Source organism: Lepidothrix coronata, unplaced genomic scaffold (genome assembly GCF_001604755.1).
Source record: "Lepidothrix coronata isolate B3197 unplaced genomic scaffold, Lepidothrix_coronata-1.0 Scaffold223, whole genome shotgun sequence".
Taxonomy (NCBI): domain Eukaryota; kingdom Metazoa; phylum Chordata; class Aves; order Passeriformes; family Pipridae; genus Lepidothrix; species Lepidothrix coronata.
Window position 1 is genome coordinate 956,084 of NW_016690403.1, and position 19,669 is coordinate 975,752.

The 19,669-nt window shown below is 38.5% G+C and overlaps 1 protein-coding gene and 1 long non-coding RNA gene across 6 annotated transcripts in view; one reads left to right on the forward strand and one right to left on the reverse strand.

Annotated features, from left to right (window-relative positions):
- GABRA1 (gamma-aminobutyric acid type A receptor alpha1 subunit) overlaps nt 1-6,082 on the forward strand; it is a 40,926-nt gene extending 34,844 nt beyond the window's left edge. For 3 of the 5 annotated variants that reach the window (XM_017833881.1, XM_017833879.1, XM_017833878.1), the window contains exon 10: nt 3,293-3,601. In XM_017833881.1, coding sequence (XP_017689370.1) covers nt 3,293-3,601 — 309 coding nt within the window. Of the gene's footprint in view, nt 1-3,292 lie in introns of all 5 variants that reach the window. The other 2 variants (XM_017833877.1, XM_017833880.1) reach the window with 1 other exon arrangement.
- On the reverse strand, nt 260-19,233 carry LOC108506634. The gene is made up of 3 exons (XR_001877826.1): nt 18,878-19,233; nt 8,248-8,354; nt 260-1,695 (listed from the first exon to the last, which is right to left on the reverse strand). It is a non-coding gene; the product is annotated as an uncharacterized LOC108506634 (long non-coding RNA).
- Between the last annotated feature and the right edge of the window lie 436 nt (nt 19,234-19,669).

Consider the following 19,669-nt stretch of genomic DNA (forward strand, 5'->3'; position numbering starts at 1 on the left):
GGTTTAGCCCGTTAGAAATTCTTATTACTTAGAATAGTAAGTCATTACTCCAAAAGCATTTCCTCTTGTGTTCACATGCAGCGTTTCTACACAAAAATTACTTAGACGTTGAGCATCTTAATACTACTTCTGCCATACCGGCTGACACTGCATGCTATCAATAGTGAAATATTCCACTGAGGTTTTGACTTGTGCAACTCAGTGGAAAAGATGAATGTGTATTATTTAAGGGAAGGCAATGATTTTTTTCTGTTTAAACAAGAGAAAATGTGGATAATATAGTATAAATATACTATATATAGTATATATATACATATATACTATATGTTAGTATAATATACTAATAATACAGTATAAATGTAGGCAAAAAATTCTGTGGCTGTGTTTTTGACAATTCCCATGGTACAGTGCTCCCAAACATGAATTTCAGGAGGGCTGTTCTGTCATTAGGACCAAATAAATCACCACAGGGTTTTTTTCTTCCTTTCCTGGTCTATAGGAAAAATTGATTTGTTTGGGGGAGGCACTGACAGCTGTGTTGGGGTGTGCAATCCTGTACCTCCCTGAAAGCACTAGAGAAACATCTCACTGATTCCCTTTGGTTTTGGTCTGGGATCAGACCTACTCTGTTAACCACAGATGCATGGAGAACTTGTTGAGGAACATTTAGGGAATCAAAGATAAGTTTCCCATCTTCTATGAGTTGCCATGTCAGCTGCTTCTGTGAGTAAGCTCATTTGGTTTGTTTTTTTAACTTGCTGAATTGGCTATCCTGAACAGTCATAAACTAGATAATCAGCAGAATAAATATTTGGAGGAGCAGATATATGTCATCAGTCATCAGTGCGCAAAGATATGTTTTTAATTCAGGAATATATTCATATATATATGTATGCGTTTTTAGTTGCATAAGTCAGTGAAATAAACAGAAATTATACTGGGACATTTATACAATGTGAACTAATACAAAAATATTGTAGAACAAATGAATGAAGTAGGAAAACAAAATAATGAGCTGCACAACTGCTGGTGAATATTAAGTTTTCAGTTACTGATGATACTTTCATTGAAAATAATTTTTTGATTCTTTGCTCTGTCTTCATGACATTTTTGATAAAAAATGAACTGTATTAATAGAACTTAATCCTTAAATATTAAATATTGCCTTGCTAATATATGCTCCCTTGTAACATAGTTAGATAATTAGTCATTTCATTTGTTTCAAAGAAAATTACATTTTCAAAAAAATCCCACACCAATAACCACTGTTTAAGATACTGGAAGATTTATGGCTTTGCACTCCTGAGTAGGTAAGGGGGTTTCTGTGTCTGTTGAAGCCAGCCAAGATGTCCTGGTGCTGGTGGTGTGCCCTGCCTGCAGCCCTGAGGGAAGGCGGGCGAGGCAGGAGCCCTGTGAGTGGAGTGTCACAGCTTAATCAAATTCAGAGCTCCAATTAGCTGGCATATTGCTTTTTCAGGAAGTTGGATTTTAGATAAAATACTAAGATCCAGACTGGTTCAGGGTTTTCTGTGGCTCAGATTTCGGGTGACATTTTAATCCATAGAAGGGGTTTCCTCTGAGGCTCCTGTGAAGCAGCTCTTTGCCTGCTGCATTTATTGCTGCTCATCCGAATATCCGACTGAGGAGCAAAGCGGGCTGGCTTCGTGCTCAGCAAGCCTGGTAGCAGCCTGCCCACTTGGGAGATAAAAAATGGACAGACAACTACATTAAAAAAAAAAGCTTTCTCACGTTGCCTTTTTTATTCTCTGAGTATTTTTTTCAACCTGTTTGTTCCTCCTATTCAACAGAAATATTCTAAGAAAATTTGAACCTTTTTCTTAGCCTCCAGCTAAGAATTTTATTGCCATCAAATGAACATCTACATCAGAATCATTAGGTGAATCCCTTTCCTTATTGAGTAGCAGAAATTTCACATTTGAGCCTTCTCCTCCTGCCCGGGTGGGGCTCCAAGCCATGCTTTGCTGGGCCTGGATGCTTTGGCAGCTTCTCTTCGTGCTCCCAAGCATCCCACAGGAGCCTGGCTGCTCCCTGAAACCTTCACCTCTTCAACAAGAATGTTTTAGCAAAACTCTGCTACTGGGAGTCGCCCTCCATGGGACAACTGCTTCCTGAAAACAGGGAATTCTATTTGCTGTATGGTGAAATGACAAAATAGATCCCATTCTGCTATGTTCTCTTTGATCATATTTATTCCCCCCTTCTAAGAGGATACAATGGATAACATTTGCCTATTCTTTTTGTGGCAAATACTGTCTAAAGATTTTTAAGCTCTGGGGATTTTTTTGTTATCTGTGTTTTGTTGTTTGTTTGGTTGGTTTTTTTTTTCTCCTAATGGAAGGAACCTGGAGCAAAGTGATACTTTTCTTTACACCTCCTTAACAACCCACTACATCTCTCTTCTGTGTTTCTCCTTGGGCAGTGGCTGGAGGAAAGCTTTGGTCTGTTTGCAACTGGGACAGTTGAATGCCACTGGTATACCCAGATGGCAAAATTTAAATTTTTTCCTACAACTCGATCCCAGAAGTAGAATACTAGAAAACACAAGAATTCAGGGGAAAATAGATTCAAATAAGTGCAATAAATTCTTCTCCACTAAAAGATATTCAATACATTCTTGCTTTAGCAATATAAGTAGCTGGATGCAAAAATCATATAGTCATTTCAGTCCTTGTATATGGAATGGCATTTCAGCCACTATGATCCAACTGTAACACTCAAACAAGAACATGAAGTTCCCAATCCATAATGCATGTATCTTTGGTGGAAACCATTAGTGAGTAGAATACTGGCAGCTTTGCATTTTGTTAAATAATCCTCTCTTTAGTGCATGGTTACATGATAATTTATTGTGTATTTTTATGTATGAATTGCGTCAGCACTCATCTCATTATTTCTCTTAATATTGGAAAGCTACATTAAGAATTTTTGTATTTTGTAAAGTTTTGTTCTGGTCAAGAAGCACAGTTGATTAGGGAAATACTGAACTATGAGTGGTGTGTCACTGCTAATTACCATTAAAGCTATCAGTTCTCATTAAAGTTTATCCATGATCTAATTTGGTTTAACTAACACACATAACACAAATGGATGATTTTGTCTTTGTTGTCACCTAAATATTTTGCATGAGTCATGTATCCAGAGCTAACTTTTCTCTTACAGCTTATTACATTTTGTGGCATGAACTGGATTAATTGCAAAATGTTATAGTGCTTTTTCATAATTGTATCTATTGAGAAGATAGCGAGAATAAAACACTTTCTTCTTTTTTCAGCCAAAGAAAGTGAAGGATCCTCTCATTAAGAAAAACAACACATACACAGCTGCAGCTACGAGCTACACCCCTAACATTGCAAGGGACCCTGGGCTGGCAACCATTGCTAAAAGTGCAACCATTGAGCCCAAAGAAGTTAAGCCAGAAACAAAACCTGCAGAACCCAAGAAAACTTTTAACAGCGTCAGTAAAATTGACCGACTCTCAAGAATAGCCTTCCCACTGCTTTTTGGAATCTTTAACTTAGTCTACTGGGCTACCTATTTAAACAGAGAGCCCCAGCTAAAGGTTCAAACTCCACATCAATAACCTCATTTATTCCTATAGTTCTGTTTTGTCTTTTGCTCGGGGAGTTGCTTCCCTTTTTCACATACAGTAATTCCCATTTGCTTCATTGCCTCTGTCTTTAAGAAAATAAAGGTTTCTTTATTTAGCAAAAAGTAAAAATATATCTATATATTTAAAAAAACTGTGTGTGAGGGAGAGAAGAATATAAGCTTTGGAAAAGTAATTCTGAAAATGGAAAAGAGTGAGCTGTAGTGTAATGGGGGGGGCGGAAAGAAACCATTTCTTGCCAGCTTAGTACTGAATGTCCCCAAAAGGAATTGTATATGTATGGGAAAAAGATATTTTTATTCAGAGAATTGTAGGAGGGGGGAAATATTCTTTATGACATTCCTGATGCACATACTAGACTGTACCATTTATTCAACCACTGTTCATAATCTTTTCAAGGTTGTAAAACTTTCCATTTGCTGAATCCCATAAGATGTTATTTTCCTAATCCCTTTTCTCTTCTGTGTTGCAAACTACCTGACTTATAATATTAAATGGTCTTTAATGAGAAAGGAAATCTACTCCCTCTGGGTACAGTTTGTCCCCTGTACAGCACATGAGATCCAGTGGTAACAAAGGCTTTCATCTGCTCTCAGTGCAGTCTCGTTCCAAGCATTAAGTTGTCACTAGACTAGATTTAAAACCAGTTGTACACCCGAGTGCAGATCCAAATTCCCTCTATCACCTGCGTAATCCAAACAATTCCTGGATGCTTTAAAGATAGCTTTTACTCATCATTATATTTTAGAGAGTTTTAAAAAAAACAAACAACAAAACAACAATTTTTGCAAGCTCTAGATATGTTGAATGTATTCTTTTATAAAATGATACATTAAAAGAAGCTTTAGACTGAGATTTATGAATAGCAGAAAGATAAAATATAGTATTTAAATAATATCTGTAAATATGCAGCATGAGATTGTACATTTTTTACTTTTTTAAAGTTGTGTTCTTAAAACATTGTGTAGGATTCACCTCTTAGCTCTTAATATGTTGTTAAATGCTCAATAAAACATATTTAGAGCCTGAATTAGAGGAAAAAATAAATCAGTGGTACTGGAAAGCCTAAAAAAATTAATAAGCAGAAAGTGCTTGGAATTAATTCCATTTGTAAAGTGGTTAAGTGTACAGTAGCTTGCAATTTGACAATGTCATCCAACGTATACTATTAGATTAACGACTGGTCTGCTCAGGTCATGCATAAACACTAAAGTATGGGATTATATTTGGTAGGTAAAATGGTGAAATATTTGTGAAGACAGAAGTTCATCTGTATATTACTGCTATATTTGCTGAAACATAACTGTTACAATAAGAGATGTAATATATGTAGCATTAAATACAAAGAAAGCATACATAAAAGAATGTACAGGAAAATAGATTTTATTGAGTAAACTTACTACATTTCATTTTTACTGTAGCAATATATTTGTAGGAACAATATGTAAGGGCTTCAAATACAAGATGTCCATTTTGCAGGTATTGTGCTCCCTTTAAAACAATTCTAGTCAGAATCATTACTGCTGATTCTTAGAAATCAAAAGATGGGAAGAATGGTGGATATTTTCAAGAAGCATCAATTAAATAAGTGTAATACATGGTATTAAATGGATTTTGAAACAGTGCTACATGAGCCTCCAGAGAAACAGCTACTGAGAGTCAAGTTTCACAATCAGTTTTCTAAACTCTTTCTCAATAAATCAGAAAGTTGACATCCTCTATCTACAAAAGGAAACAATTAATGTTTTATTTAGAGAAGTTGTTTTTTTTAATAATGCTTCATTGTCTAACATTTAGTCCTGTCTAAACTTGATAAGTTATATGATTGCAGCTTATTAAAAGGGGATGTTTCATCTCTGATATCATGTGTAGATATATGTATAGAAAAAAATAAACTATGGCTCTTTAACTTCTGTGTACTTGTTTATCTTGTTATTTTTGGCGTTAAACTAGTGTGTTCATTTAGGGCATTTTATCTTTCTAGCAATTCATAGCTACCTTTTGGTCTGCATTTTGCACATTAGATGTGAATATTACTTACCTAGTCTGCTTTTTGCTATGCAATGATTGCATTATATCACCTCTTAGTTAGTCTATGCCAATAGTATTACACTGTATAAACTTGACTGCACAGTTTATCAAAGACAAGGTATTCTCTATGTAGCTTTTTTACAATGCTTTGCTAAACCATGTAATAATAGTAAGTCTTCCTTGAAAATAATGATACACTCTTATAGAGGACAGTTTCTGTTTACTCCTAAGATAATTTTAAAAAGAAGACATTGAATGTTTATTGCACCTCAGTGCAGTGATGTGGCAATAAAACCTAAATCTAATAGAGGTTGTTTATGGCAGAAGCATGTATTTCTTTACAGAGTTTAGCAAAAGCTCTTTATTTTATGTCAGACTGTAATTCTATTATAATAATAAAGCTAAAAATGTTCAATAATGAAAGTGAATGTTTTACTTTGGTTTTCTTTAGTTCCCGCTTTTTTATGATGCATTGTTTGATTAACTGCTATTAATTCAAAAACTTAGGTTCTGTGGATTTGGTAATGAATGCAGTTTTAATAGATGTGATTTTTCTGTCCAGTGTTTCCCAGGGACAAATATAACAGGAATGTTTCCCAAATCTGATTTGACATTCAGAAAACACAGTTTAGTCTGTACAATATATAACCAGTAAAGCAGATGAACAATTGTACCACAACATGAAATACGATATAGGGTAGGAACAAAATACAATGCATTTCCTCCCAGATAAAATAGCAGACAAACCAGAACTTGAGAGGAAAAGTATGGGTATTTGTTAGAGATCTGTTTAAATAAATACACAGATCTAAGAAAGACTGTTAGAAAAGAACCTCAAGCTGTACAAAATTAATATTTCACTTAGTAAGTTGTAGGGATAGCGTTCCAACAAACAAATATATATATATATATATGTCTGGCTTGAAAATTTTAATTCTCAATTCTTTGTTCTTTCCCACATAGAAAAAGAGAGAGAGGAAAAGTCATTCCAGTGTATTCAGTCCTCAGATTTTCTTGAAAAAGATCCTGGAAAGCAAGGCTTGTGCTTTTATGTAGGGAGAGACAAGAAATTGCAGCCATACAGCTTTAGAGTACCCAAAAGGCTGATATAATTGTGTATTTGTATATAACTATATTCACAGTGTTCTTAAACACGAGTCCTACAGAAGGATTCTTCAAAATGGAAGGAAAGAATGGAAGCACTCAGATTCTATTAACTTATTATGCTTTCCTCTATTTTGAATGAGAATAATGCCATGTGAATCCCCGTTCCTTGCTTCCCACCACTAACTGCGTGGAGCTGAATCCCTATGAAAACCCTCTCAGCCTTTCCTGGAGGATTGTGGTACAGAAAGTGTCGAGTGACACTGTTTGAACACCCACCTCCCATGTTCACGTGCCAAATGCAGAACATACATGGGGATTCTCACATCTTCTTTGTCACTGCTCAGACATTTTTAGGTAGAATTTCACTCGAGTAAAATGAGTGAAAATGTCTAGATGCAACAGGATTTGACTCAGAGAAAACCATAGCACGATTCAGGTTCCCAGTGTGGAAGAAGAGCCTCATCAGATGACAGATTCACAGCCCCCAGTCAGTCCAGCATGACACCCTGACATGGCAGTTCTGTGTTTGTTCTGAGAATACACCAATAGAAGCTCCTTCAGTTTTTCTTGGATCATCTCCAGAAGCTACTCCAGGATTTCCTTAATGACAAAGAACCTTTTTTACACCATCAATGACTTCTCAATAAAATTCTGACTCTTGGACTTTAAGTCCTGAAAAAAACTGATTTTCTTTCTCTCTATCTCCTTCTATTTTTCATCAATATGGTAAATAATAACAGCTTATGAAACACCCTAATGGCTAGAAAATGGGGCACAAATGCTTCAGGGAGCAAGTAATAACCTCTTTCAGCCTCTGCTTTGTATCTGAATGATTGTCCAAACAAATTAGTGTGACCAGGGAAAGTCAAACTTTTTCTGCTGCAAAAATATCAGTCATACTTTACAAGATAAAAACACTAGATCTTCTCAGACTTTCTATAGCAGATCCACAGGAAAAAAAATCCTTGTGCTATGCATAGACATGACATAGCTTAAATAAAAATGTGTTTGCAGTCTTAGCAGATGAATTTTGCAAGTGAAGTGTATTATCAGCTTGTCAAGCTGCTGCTGTCACGTTACATCTGATCACAGACTGCGTCCAACACAAGAGAGGGAAAAGCCTGGAAAGGCCAAGTTTCCGTAGGCTCTCCCTCTCTGGCCACAGCCCATCCAGGCAGGCAGGGGGACTTCCCAGTGCTGAGGAACTTATTGATTCAACTGCTTTGGGGTGCCAGAGGATGCCTGGAGTAGATTTTGCGCTTGCAGCAGAGCTGTTACACATGGTTCACCCAAAGACTGCAGACACTGCCCCCCAAAAACCTGCAGAGACACCTCGGCCATCCCAGGGCACAGCTTCTCCCAGGGCACAGCTTCTCCCATGCCATCCCGGGGCACAGCTTGTCCCAGGGCACAGCTTCCCCCATGCCATCCCGGGGCACAGCTTGTCCCATGTGCTGTCACACGAGGGAAGAGGCACTCACTGAACTCTTTCTCCAGTCAAGGACATTTGAACGTGAACAGATGCAATGAATTCCTGTCCAGGTGTCCTTACATGTGCAGGATTGGATCAGCCTCGAGAGGTGCAAGCCTAAGGATCAGAACCAGCCCTAAGCTAAATTAGTTTAGCAGTGATTTGCTGTTGCCTGCCCAGCACACACAGCCTTTGTTACATATTAATTTTTCATGTATGGATCATCTGCTCGGTGCTGGATGACTACAGTGCCTCCCAGGAAAAACGTCATTCAGCTGCTGTGGGATTAATGCAAATTACTCAAAACCCCACATATTTGGAGGCCCTATTCCATTACTGCCTGTAGCAGCAGAGCCACACTTTTAAAAAGTGCTTTGTAAGCTTGCTCTCCATTTTAGTGATATTTATTAATGCAACAAATTTACAGCAAGGATATGAAAAATTCCAGAAACAAATTAAACAGAAGAAAATCTTTTATGGCTGTCTAAAACCAAATATAAAGCTTAGTAAAGCTACAATAGAAAGATTTTTCTCTTAAATTACTTTTTTGTGAAATATCTTATAAAAGCAGTAAAATGGATTTCAGCCAAGAATCTTTTAAATGAATGCACCTTTTGAATCAGAGAAAAAGCCAATAGAGGTCACAGTAAAATCCTCTGCCAATTATCAGGGATAATAATCTACTGTAGGGACATAAATTTAATAAAAGAAAATAACATTTTTCAATTAATCATAATCCAGTAAATTAAGAGGCTATCTTTTTTTCTTTATTAAATTGTTAATTTTAATAATTCAGGAGTCACTTTAGACAAGAGTTTGCTTTGATTTTATTTTTGTACAAAACCACATGAAACTCAACTTCTGTTTTCATGTTTTCCCTGTCTGAGGAGCTTTGGGAGGCCTGAAGAGGCCACAGACACCATTCTCAAACGTGCCGGTGCATTTCTCAGGGAATACCAGGGTGGGAGCCTTACAACAAACATCAGCTTGGATATGGCCACGTGAAGGATTTTTGTAACTACACATGATGCTCAGCTAAGTCTCATGAGCACAACAAAATAATATGCAGATTAATGTGAACATTTTGAAGGCCTGATAGGGTTTTGTTTCCATTTCTATGGACATCCCTACCTTGCCTCACCAGCCCTGGTTTTGTAGGAACTGGGCTAATTTAGACCAAGTAAAACGGGGCTTTGGGTCATTAGGGCCTTTACCAGCCTGTTCCTGACTATCCTCTCCTACTTTGTCTGTGGAAGGCAAAGAAAACATTAATGAACTGGAGCAAGACATCCCATTCCAAGAGTTTCAGAGGACACTGTGAATCAGGAGCGGATCAAATGCACCCATACGATATCTAATGGCTGCAAAGGCAGAATTTTCACACCTGCATGTAACTTCTCTTACATCCATGTCATCTCATCCCCCAAAAGACAGTGATTCCCAGAGAAGGCAAATATTTTTGCAGTTCCAGAGGATTCCAGCCATGACTTCACTCACAGCTTCCCAAGAACATATCAGAGCTGTGTTCTGGTCGCCGAGTCCTTGGATATCAATGCTTATGTTCATCTCTGACCAGAACCTAGGCTTTCTTTTCCAACAAAGGTGGCAGGGCCAAAAATGTCTGCTTCCATTCAGCAGTTTCTGAACTGACAGATTTTTGGCTTGCAACTCCCAAAAAATACAAAAAATTGAGATTAATTTTAAGACTACTAAGACAGGAGAGAAAGGTCATTATGGATTATATAAAGCACTGGTAAACCAGAAAATTCACCTTAAAGTGCTTTCATTCAACCCCTAGACAGCACTGGTCCACTCCAAGCAAATGAGTTAATAAAACAACAGAAACTCTTTCAAGTGAATATGAGCAGAATTAAACAGGTGGCTGATGCTTTTGAAAACCTCACCATTTCTATCCAGGTACAGAATTACTTTCAAAAGCATACTGATCATGCTAAAAAGCAATAAAAGAAGAAACACATAATCAGATTGTGCAGCAAGTTCTGCTAACAAAATTTTCTGAGTCTGAATTCTACCAGAGCATGAGGTTAAAAATCTTCCTCTTGTGCCCACATGAACAGTTCTGTAAATACTTAAATGTCAAGCCACAGAAACATGGGTCAAGGCTTTGAAAGAGACAAAGAATGCCAGGATATATTCATATTGCTGCAAAGCATTGTCTTGTTTAGATAAGAGAGCTTGAAATTTATATGGAGGGTTTCCACAGATCTGCATGGAGCCACTGATCAGACAAATTAGAGACATAAGTTAATTATTATGTTCATATATTAGGCCTTAGTAGTGGCACTAGGAATAACAATTAGACGTTCAAGTAACTCAGTTCTGTGAAGTATTTTTGCCACATTATTCTAAACTAACATAACTTGTTTTTCAATACAACTTTTATTTTTCCTATCATCCTTAGTTAATTGCAAAGTAGAAGATACAAAAACCCAAGAATATTAATTGTGTTACAACCTTAGGTTCAAAAGGAATAAGCAAGCATCAGGAAATATGACCATGTACGTAAAAAAAAGTAGTTTTAACTGGCTACTGCAAGGAGTAAATGGAAAGCAGTCTATAAATAAACGATTCATTTATTTATAAATGTCTAGAGATAAGAAATAATAATAATTCTCTGGTGTAGCACAAGCTGACGTATTTATTACTAAACATAATGTATTTAACAACAAGTGTTGTAAGACAACAGGCTGTTTTACTACTGCCTCTTAATGGGAATTACATGAATAATGAGTCTCAGGAGGCATTTACCAGTGATAAAGGTAAATATTGGCTCTAAAAAATGTCAGACAGGCTATTATATCTCTGCATTGCAAGCAAACTATACAGTTTATTAGCTATTATTTTATTATATCTAGTACTCAACAGCTGGGAATGTATATTTAAAAGATAAAAAGACTGCTGGTATCTGAAAGCACGGTTAGTGAGAAAGGCAAATAATCATTGATTTCTATTCACATCATAGCTGTGTCTGGATGGTGTGCACGGCTAAAGAAGAACGAGCTTACATCAAGGTCAGTGCAGTGAAAGATCTTGAAGAGAAACCAACACAGCACAAACTGGATTGGAATGCATCCCATCCAAACCCCAGGTGAAAAAACCCTTGTTTCTAGTGCTATTGGTTTCTGTATAGTAACAGAGAAGAACTTGCCTGAGCTTTCAGCTCTGGCACTTGATGAATTATGCACAATGTACTTTGCATAGTTAGAATGGTCACCCTGTTCTCATCAGCACACAAAGAGAGAAGCAAGGACACAAAGAAACTTTGCCTGTACAACCCCAGGGGGAATTCAGGGGAAGACAGATGTGAAGTCAGGGTTGAAGCAGCTGAACTCCAGCTGGGGGAGGCTGGAGCAGGCTGGAGCAGGCTGGGGGGAGGCTGGGGGACGCTGGGGGAAGCTGGCAGGCAGCAAACGTGCTCTGTAGGAAGGGGAAGAAAGTGATGCCCCACAACTCCAGGCCAGGGCCTGCATGTCCAGGTCACCCCCCCAGTGTTCCCCTGGGCCCCTGCACTCCTGGCCTCCCCTGACTCAGCCAGGACTGAGCTGGCACAGAGCAGGACTGTGCCTGCTGCAGATTTCTGGGGGAGATCCTAAGCCCTGGTGTGGGGCTGTCTCTTGGGTCCCCTCAGAAGGGACATTGTGCCACCATCAAATAATAAGGCTTCAAGTGATTCTTCTATTTGCTGTAGCTTCAGTGTTAATTTGCACTTAAACTTTGTTGTCTACTAACACAACAGGATTCATGTAGAAGATGCTATATTACATAGTTTCCTGAAAAGTGTGAACAGAACCACAGTTGCTCCTAAACTTTGTCAAAACAGTGGAAAGTCTGGGATTTGCCAACCACTTGAAGCTTTCCTTGTTACTTAAAGCAGTTTGTACAGAGTAACCACAGGTTTGCATGAGCCAGGGCGAGCACCCCAAGAGTGATGCACATCTCAGTAAGCCCCAAAACTTCAGTCCAATTTCCCATGGAGATAAATAGTGAGCTATTCAAATGTGTGAATGACACTTCTGCACATAACCTGGAAGTCTGATTCTAAGGGGATATTTTAACTTGTAGACAGATGCAGAGCTCTTCATCTCCTTCACTACATTCATTTGCCATCTTTCCCTCCTCCTATCTCCACAAAGTCTTATTGTGTGGTCAGGGGAGGTTTAGGTTGGATATTAGAAAAAGGTTCTTCCCTCAGAGGCTGGTTGGGCACTGACCAGGCTCCCCAGGGCAGTGGGAGCACCGAGGTTGACAGAGCTCCAGGAGGGTTTGGATGATCCTCTCAGGCACAGGGTGTGACTCTTGGGGATGGGCCTGTGCAGGGCCAAGGGTTGGACTGGATGATCCTTGTGGGGTCCCTTCCAACTCACAGAATCACAGTATATTCTGTGATTCTGTGAATCTGTGATACTTTGCTTTACAGTCTTTGGAGTTTCTACAGATCTGTTTTTCAAGCTGTGTTTACCTAGACAGAGCTGTCACTTGAACTAGGAAAATTAAGGTGGCCAAATGTGATGACTGAGCATATGATGGCCAGATATCTCTGGACTGTGGTCAACCACTGAAATGGGGGTGCCTAAACCAGTTTGGGTCTTGGACCATGAAAGCTGAATTGTATTGATTTTTCACTCTAACAGACCTTGTTAAAACAATAAATCAAGGAAATACATATCTCAGTCATATTAACAGAACATTTGAGGTAGAATTTCCTTGCAAATTCCCTTTATTTCGCTAAATCTTCAATTACCTGCTTTTGTTTCACTCTTGCCTTTGCCAAGACTTGTTAGGGCTACGTATAGGGAAGAGACTCAGGACAAAAGTGAGATGACATTGTTTTGTGCCACAAGGAGCCATGGGATTAAAAAACACAGAGAGCTTGTGGAAAGATTTTGTGGCTGCAGGCAACCTATGTCAGAATTAGAGAGCAGCAGTCCTGGGACAGCAGTGCCCCAGAGCTGTGACTTGTAACAACTGTATATGGCCTAAATACCAAAAAAATCCCCATTTAGTCATCTCCAATCTAGTCAAAGGAGACACTAAAACACAGAAAGGAATAACCAAGTAGTTGCTGCCTTCCAGTCCATTCTGAGCATCTTATCCTGAATTAACATGGCCTTTGTATGTGACAAAAAATGAGTTTTTAAAATAAAAATATATTGTTACTCTCTGTAAGATATTTCATCACCAAACTGGATCTTTCGTATGAGTACAACCCCACTTAGTTCATTTTAAATATCATTTTCCTCCCTATGGTAAATTGAACTTGGACTCAAAAAATGGAGAAATGATTTTGACATTAATGAATGTTGAACAAATACTGGAATTTATTTGTATTAGATGATACTTAATGAACAGGTACTTTGAATATCAAGCTTCCTGGATTCCACGTCTTTATGAGTCAGTAGTGTATAGTTTGAGAAACCTGAATTAGGAGCACCTATGTACAATTGGTTTAGTCTAAACTGAGTAAAATCGTACCATATGATGGGTAAGATTGAGCCATAGGCATGACAAATACCCTGTCAAATACTGCAACCTAAAATGTCACCGCCTGTGCTCATAAGGTTTTTTCTGCAGAGTTTAAAAGATACACTTGTATTTTATTTTGAGTAATATATTTTTGGTCTAAAAGAGTTGTGACGAGAAATTGTCAGTATTTTTTCTCGAAGTTAATAGAAGATATAAGGTGCTATGAAAAAAAAGTGGAAGTCTAAATATGGTGACTAAAATGCAAGGTAGCAATATTATTAATGTGTTATCAAATGATTCATGGGAAATAGATAGCTGACTAAAAAAGAATCCTGCTCAAGTTCCATGAGTTACTAAAATATATTATGTTAGGTATATTCTGCTACATGGAACAAATCCTCACATCTACAGTCTGTCTTAAGTTTTATACTGAATAGTATGAAAAGTGTATTATGTACAAAAGACAAAAAGATGAACAGTGAGGCCTTCCAGGGAGGAAAAAAAAAGCAGCACAGATAATGGATTTCAGAGATTCGGCCCCAAAGTATCAAGAAGTGAAAAAAGCCCCATGTGCAAGAAAGGGAAGACTTGAAGCTGCAGCAGCAAAAATAAGAGGGAATAAGTTCCCATCCTCCGATAAGCAGATTTGAGGATGTTCATATACATCCCAGTACTTTACTGTTTACTGGTATTTGTATCTCTACATGTTTGGTTCATGTCAAGAAATCAAGACCTAAGTAATGATTTGATTTAAGAAAGGCGTCTTTCCAGCTACATCACAAAACTTCTGCTATTGTAGTAATTGGGCTAATATAAATATAATTAAGATAGAATTTAATTCCTAAGTTGGAGAAAAGATATCTGAAAAAAAAAAAAGAAAAACATTCCTGCACCTTAATCAAGGTAATTGCCACGATCATCTCCTCTGATCAAAAGATCTGACAAGAAACTGCAGCCCTAATTAGGAACAGCAGTTTGAATCATCCAACTCTAGACCTGCATTCAGAGTTGGCAATTATGAGGGTTTTATCTGTGAGCTTTTTGCACCTCAGCATTGAACAGAGATTTGAAATGTTTAATAAAGTTTGCAGTTTGTGACTATGATGCTGAATCATGTCTGAAGAAAGTCCATGCTGGAATCAGACTGGGATACAAGCAAACGGTTTTTAGTGAAATTACATTTTCAACTGTATAGAAATAGAGGATCCCAGGGAGATCCAGTGGCCCTATTCATAACTTGGGTGGCAGTTTTTAGGCAAAAATCTATCTTCATAATCTTATGAGGTGATTAAAGACAAAGCCTCAATTAATGAGGATTGTTATAATGTGATTTGAAGTGGATTATAGTATCATTTTACTTCCTGGGCTCAGCTGATGGAAATAGCAGATGAGTGCAGACACAGGTAGGATCCTTTTACTGAGCAATAAAAGAAAGACCTCCAAGCCCAAACCAGGAACATAAACCAGGAAAGCAAGCAAGCCATGAGATCTGGGCTTCTGCTGCTGCACACGGACCAGGGCAGGGCTTTGGGAGCTACTGCTGAAAATGTGCAAACTTCAACCCAATGCACTGCGGCCATGAAGCAGGAAAAGGAAAATCAGAATCAAAGCTCCAGGCAGACAGTAGTGGCAAATAAATAAGAAAGAGAATTGTTGTTGGTGTCTACTTTTTTCTTCCCTACAGCACTAGGATGTTAAATACAGAAATACTGTTGTTCAACTCTGGATAAGAAAACCGAGACAAGGAATGATGTTACCCTGCAGTGCCTGAGCAACACACCATGTACCTCACACGACTTAAAACAGATCAAAATTAATTTTTAAAATATAGTAAGTTAAAAATTAAAAACTGCCTCTGATAGAAAAGTCAAAAATCAAATGTGTGGCAAGAATGAGGAATCTGTGCAGTAGTTCAGATAACTAAACATAAAATGACATGTTACCTGTTTCATTAGGAAGCAGTAACTGGGCAATTTGACTAGACCAATTAATATTATGCAGCAAATTAAAATTGCCCTACTGGGATATTTTCTGTAAAGACAGAATTATTATTTATCAGGAAAACCAAATTCCTAATCCGAAGTGAAGCAAATTAATCTGCTTCCTCACAAATGGTACTGATCTGTCGAGTGTGAGCCTCTGAGGCCAGTTCGGCCTCGTTCACACAGGGAGGAGAAGCACGAACAAACCCGTCCGGGAGTCCTCCCTGTACGTCATCTCGGAGAGATGAGCCGCTAATTGCAGTTTAAAGAGAGATTTGTAAAGCCTCCTTTGGGCCGCCCTGGGTGAAACCTGAGCTTCAGTAGCACAGCTGAGAGCCCAGAGCCCAGACAGTACTGGCTGCCTCGAGAAAGGGACTACACAAACGAGAGCTCTTTAGGAAAAGCCATTAGCAAAGCAAGAGAAAGAAAGGTTGATAAGGGAATCACAGATAAGAGGAGAGCAGATCAATACCAGAAACAGAAGCAGATCTCCCAAGTCTTGCCCAGTGTCTCTTCTATACAATGCTGTGTCTCCCTCACGCTCAGGATGTAAAATTTACGTCTTAGACTCTCTTCCTCCCCCTGCCCCATCCTCCCCATCCCTATCATTGATTATTTCCATGTCCTTTCAGACCTTGAAAGATGGTGAAAAGACAGACTGGAGGCTCACCTTTCAGCTCTGCTGGAACAATCATCCAAATATTTGAAAGGGATTGCATGTAACCTCTTTATAAAATTAATCTCCCTCCTCCAACAGACCTTGCCGCACTGAAACAAATAAGTCTCCCCTGAATCCCCATAATAATCAAAGTGCTATAGCCCTTGCTATAAATAGATTTAAGTTATCTTAGCTCTCTTATTGCATCACTCTACCAGACAATCTTGCTATCACAAAACAATTGTCATAAATGACCTTGAAAATGAGCCTTTGTTAACCCACAAAGGCTCCAGCATTGTTGCAGTGCAGGACAACTTAAAGTAGTTATTTCTATTATTTCTATTCTTAACACATCCATAAGAGAAAAAGCTGCACTTGGGAGCATTCTTTTAACTTCTTTTTTTTTTCCTCCGGGTCTTATTTATCTTACAGAGCAGGGAGATCCCTGAAAACAGATACGGTATTAAAAAAAATCCCAAACAACAAAACTCCCCCAAACTTAAACACATCTTCCCTTATTTTGACTTTAAGATAGAAGTCGAGGTTAGTTCTAAGGCATTTTCTTCAACATATAATAGAATCCAAACTCTTTGCACAGTCATACTCAATTAGTCTGTGACTGACAGATGCCAGACTCGTCCATAATCAGGATTCTGTACAACAGACATTCAAAGAGACTAAAGAAAAAAGTCATAGAAAACTGAATTTCGGTAAGTAATCGCACTACTGTTAGTTCATTGAGAGTTGGTTGTTGCATAGGCTTCTTTATTCCTTTCAAAGACAGGCATGAAAAGAAACAGTCAGCTTTTCTCTAGCAGAGACATCTAACGAAGTTTACAGATGAATGAAGTCATCCAGGAATGAAAAATTAAACAAGTTCACCTAACAGAATTGCACATTTCATTAGGATCTGCACAATAGCTTAAAATATTGAGCACGGCATATGCAAAAATTAGGAATATCTTCCTCTGCCAGACTTCCGACAATGTAATATTTTGTTCATTCAAACAAAGGGAAGTTAGCAGGAACTGTCACTTGTTCTTCCCAAACGCCTCATAGTTAATCTCTGAGATTATTCATTCTTCCTCCCTTTATCATTATTCATATCATCACCACAGACCAAACCACATTGTGCCGAGTACTGTACACACAGGGGCTAAAGAAATGAGTGTGGCCTTGATGAGTTTTCAAGACAACTTAAGAACTAGTTTTCAAAACTATTGCCAGCAGTATTGACACAAAAAATGCACTCTCTGTTTAAGGATCAATGTAGCTGGAAAGCACCAACTGCCTTTTCACACGTCATCTCCTTCCCACCTGCAACAAGTGTTTCACTAGAACAAAAGGTAGTGTTTAAATTACTGTATTTTAGAACTTCTGTGCACTGAATTTAACCAGTCGTCTACGAGAACCAGTTGGGTACTCATTGGAAACAAAAGCTGCCATGAAGTAACAAGTGCAGATAAGTCTCATTTCTGACTGACAGCAATGGTCCTAATTACTACTTCCTTTGCTTAAAAATTACCCCTGTTCCCCCTCTTGCACGTGTTCTCATGCGGAGCAAAAGTGAAAACGAGTATTCTGGAAGGAGACAACTAGAAGCAGTTTGGGAATGGGCTTGTCTTACTGTGCTGATTGTGTTCCTCATTGTAGCATCAGTGGTCATAAGTAAAATGTCACCAAGAAATAAAAAACGCTCCTACTCTTCAACATAAATAAAGCTCTGTTTATTCAACAAGAAGAAGGATTTTTCACACAAAATACCCTTCTCACACTAATTTAATGAGCTCATTTTCTAGGGAGGATTAACTGATAAGATGTTTAGATGGAACTTAATTATTCTTTGTGAGATAAAGTAACAAATTAGGGTAGACTGTGTGGATTAGTAAATAAGTAATTTATTTTTCTCTAATTAAGACTTAACTTCAAGCACCAAGTAAGATGGGTTGTGCTATCAAGCTACATTTTCCCAGCATTCCTGAATTTCAGCATGTTAGTTTATTATGCAGAATTGAAGGGCATTTAAGAAAAAGGAGAAGATACAGTGAGAAAACTAGTGAGTAAAAAAAATGCTACAAGCTTTCATTATAAATATTTACATATGAAGCATGTTTTGTACTAAGATTACAGAAGCATTTGAACTGCAGAGCCCAACGATTTTCAGAATCACAAGAAGACAAACTGAGTCTTTTATAGCTGTTCCATCGTTTATGCGAGGTATTTAAAAAGACAAAGAGCTAAGTATAAATGAGCCATATTATAATCACAGAGAGATGGTTAATACAGATTGTACAATCGCTCAGACACCAGGAATGCTGCAATATCTTTATGAATGATCACTCACTATCCCATCAGGAGGTCAGAAGCCATAGGCACAAATTCTGATATTATTCTATGGTTTTCCTAGCGTGATTTTAAAGTCAGAAGTTTCATGAAATGTGAGAAATAAAGAACCGGTTTTATCACAAGCAAATGAATTAAACAAATCACTAACGTAGGAGTTTTTCTTTACTAACCTATCAGGCGTACCGCGGAGTTGTAAGACGCCGGATTCAGCCTGGAACCAGTGCCAGGGAAACATGAGGACGGGAATAGGGAACTGTAAAATGAATATTGGTAAGGAAACCCCTTATGCCACGTGGCTGGTCCTGGAAGCCGCCGTGCTGCTGGACACTCCACCTCCCAGCACGACACAGCCAGTCAGGGAGAGGAGAACGCCTCTTCTATGACGTAAACAGGGTTGAACCTTAAGAATGTTTAAAAAGCGGGACTTTTGAATTGGAAGGAGTGCTCCTGGGAATCCTGTATGCCTAGGACACCCAACACGTGTTGTAATTTTTCCTTTTCGTTTTATTCCCTTTGTTTTGCAAGCTTTTGCTGTTCTTCTAAATTTAATAAAATGAGATTTTTCTCACAAGAAATGACTCAGCTCAGTGCCAGCTCTGGTTCTCACCAGCCTCCATTCCGTGTGTTCCTGCCGCACATCCCCGGCTGCGATCTCTGACCCGCAGGGCCCCGGGACAAACACCAAACCAGGCCCGGGGGCTGAAAACCGGCAATTTTGCGCTTTGGTTTCATTTCAACTGAAACAGGCCCGTAATTTCAGGCCTGCTCCATAACCTCATTAGCAGTGACACACCTGGAGCTGTTGAGCAATGCTCTGGCCATACCCTGGTTCATTCTGAACTTCAAGCAAACAGAAAAGGCATCAGCACCCAAAGCACCGCTGTGCTCTCAGCAGGGAGCAGCAGGGACCGTGCAGAGCAGGCACACCCACAGTCAGTCATTAACACAAGCTCATAACCTCC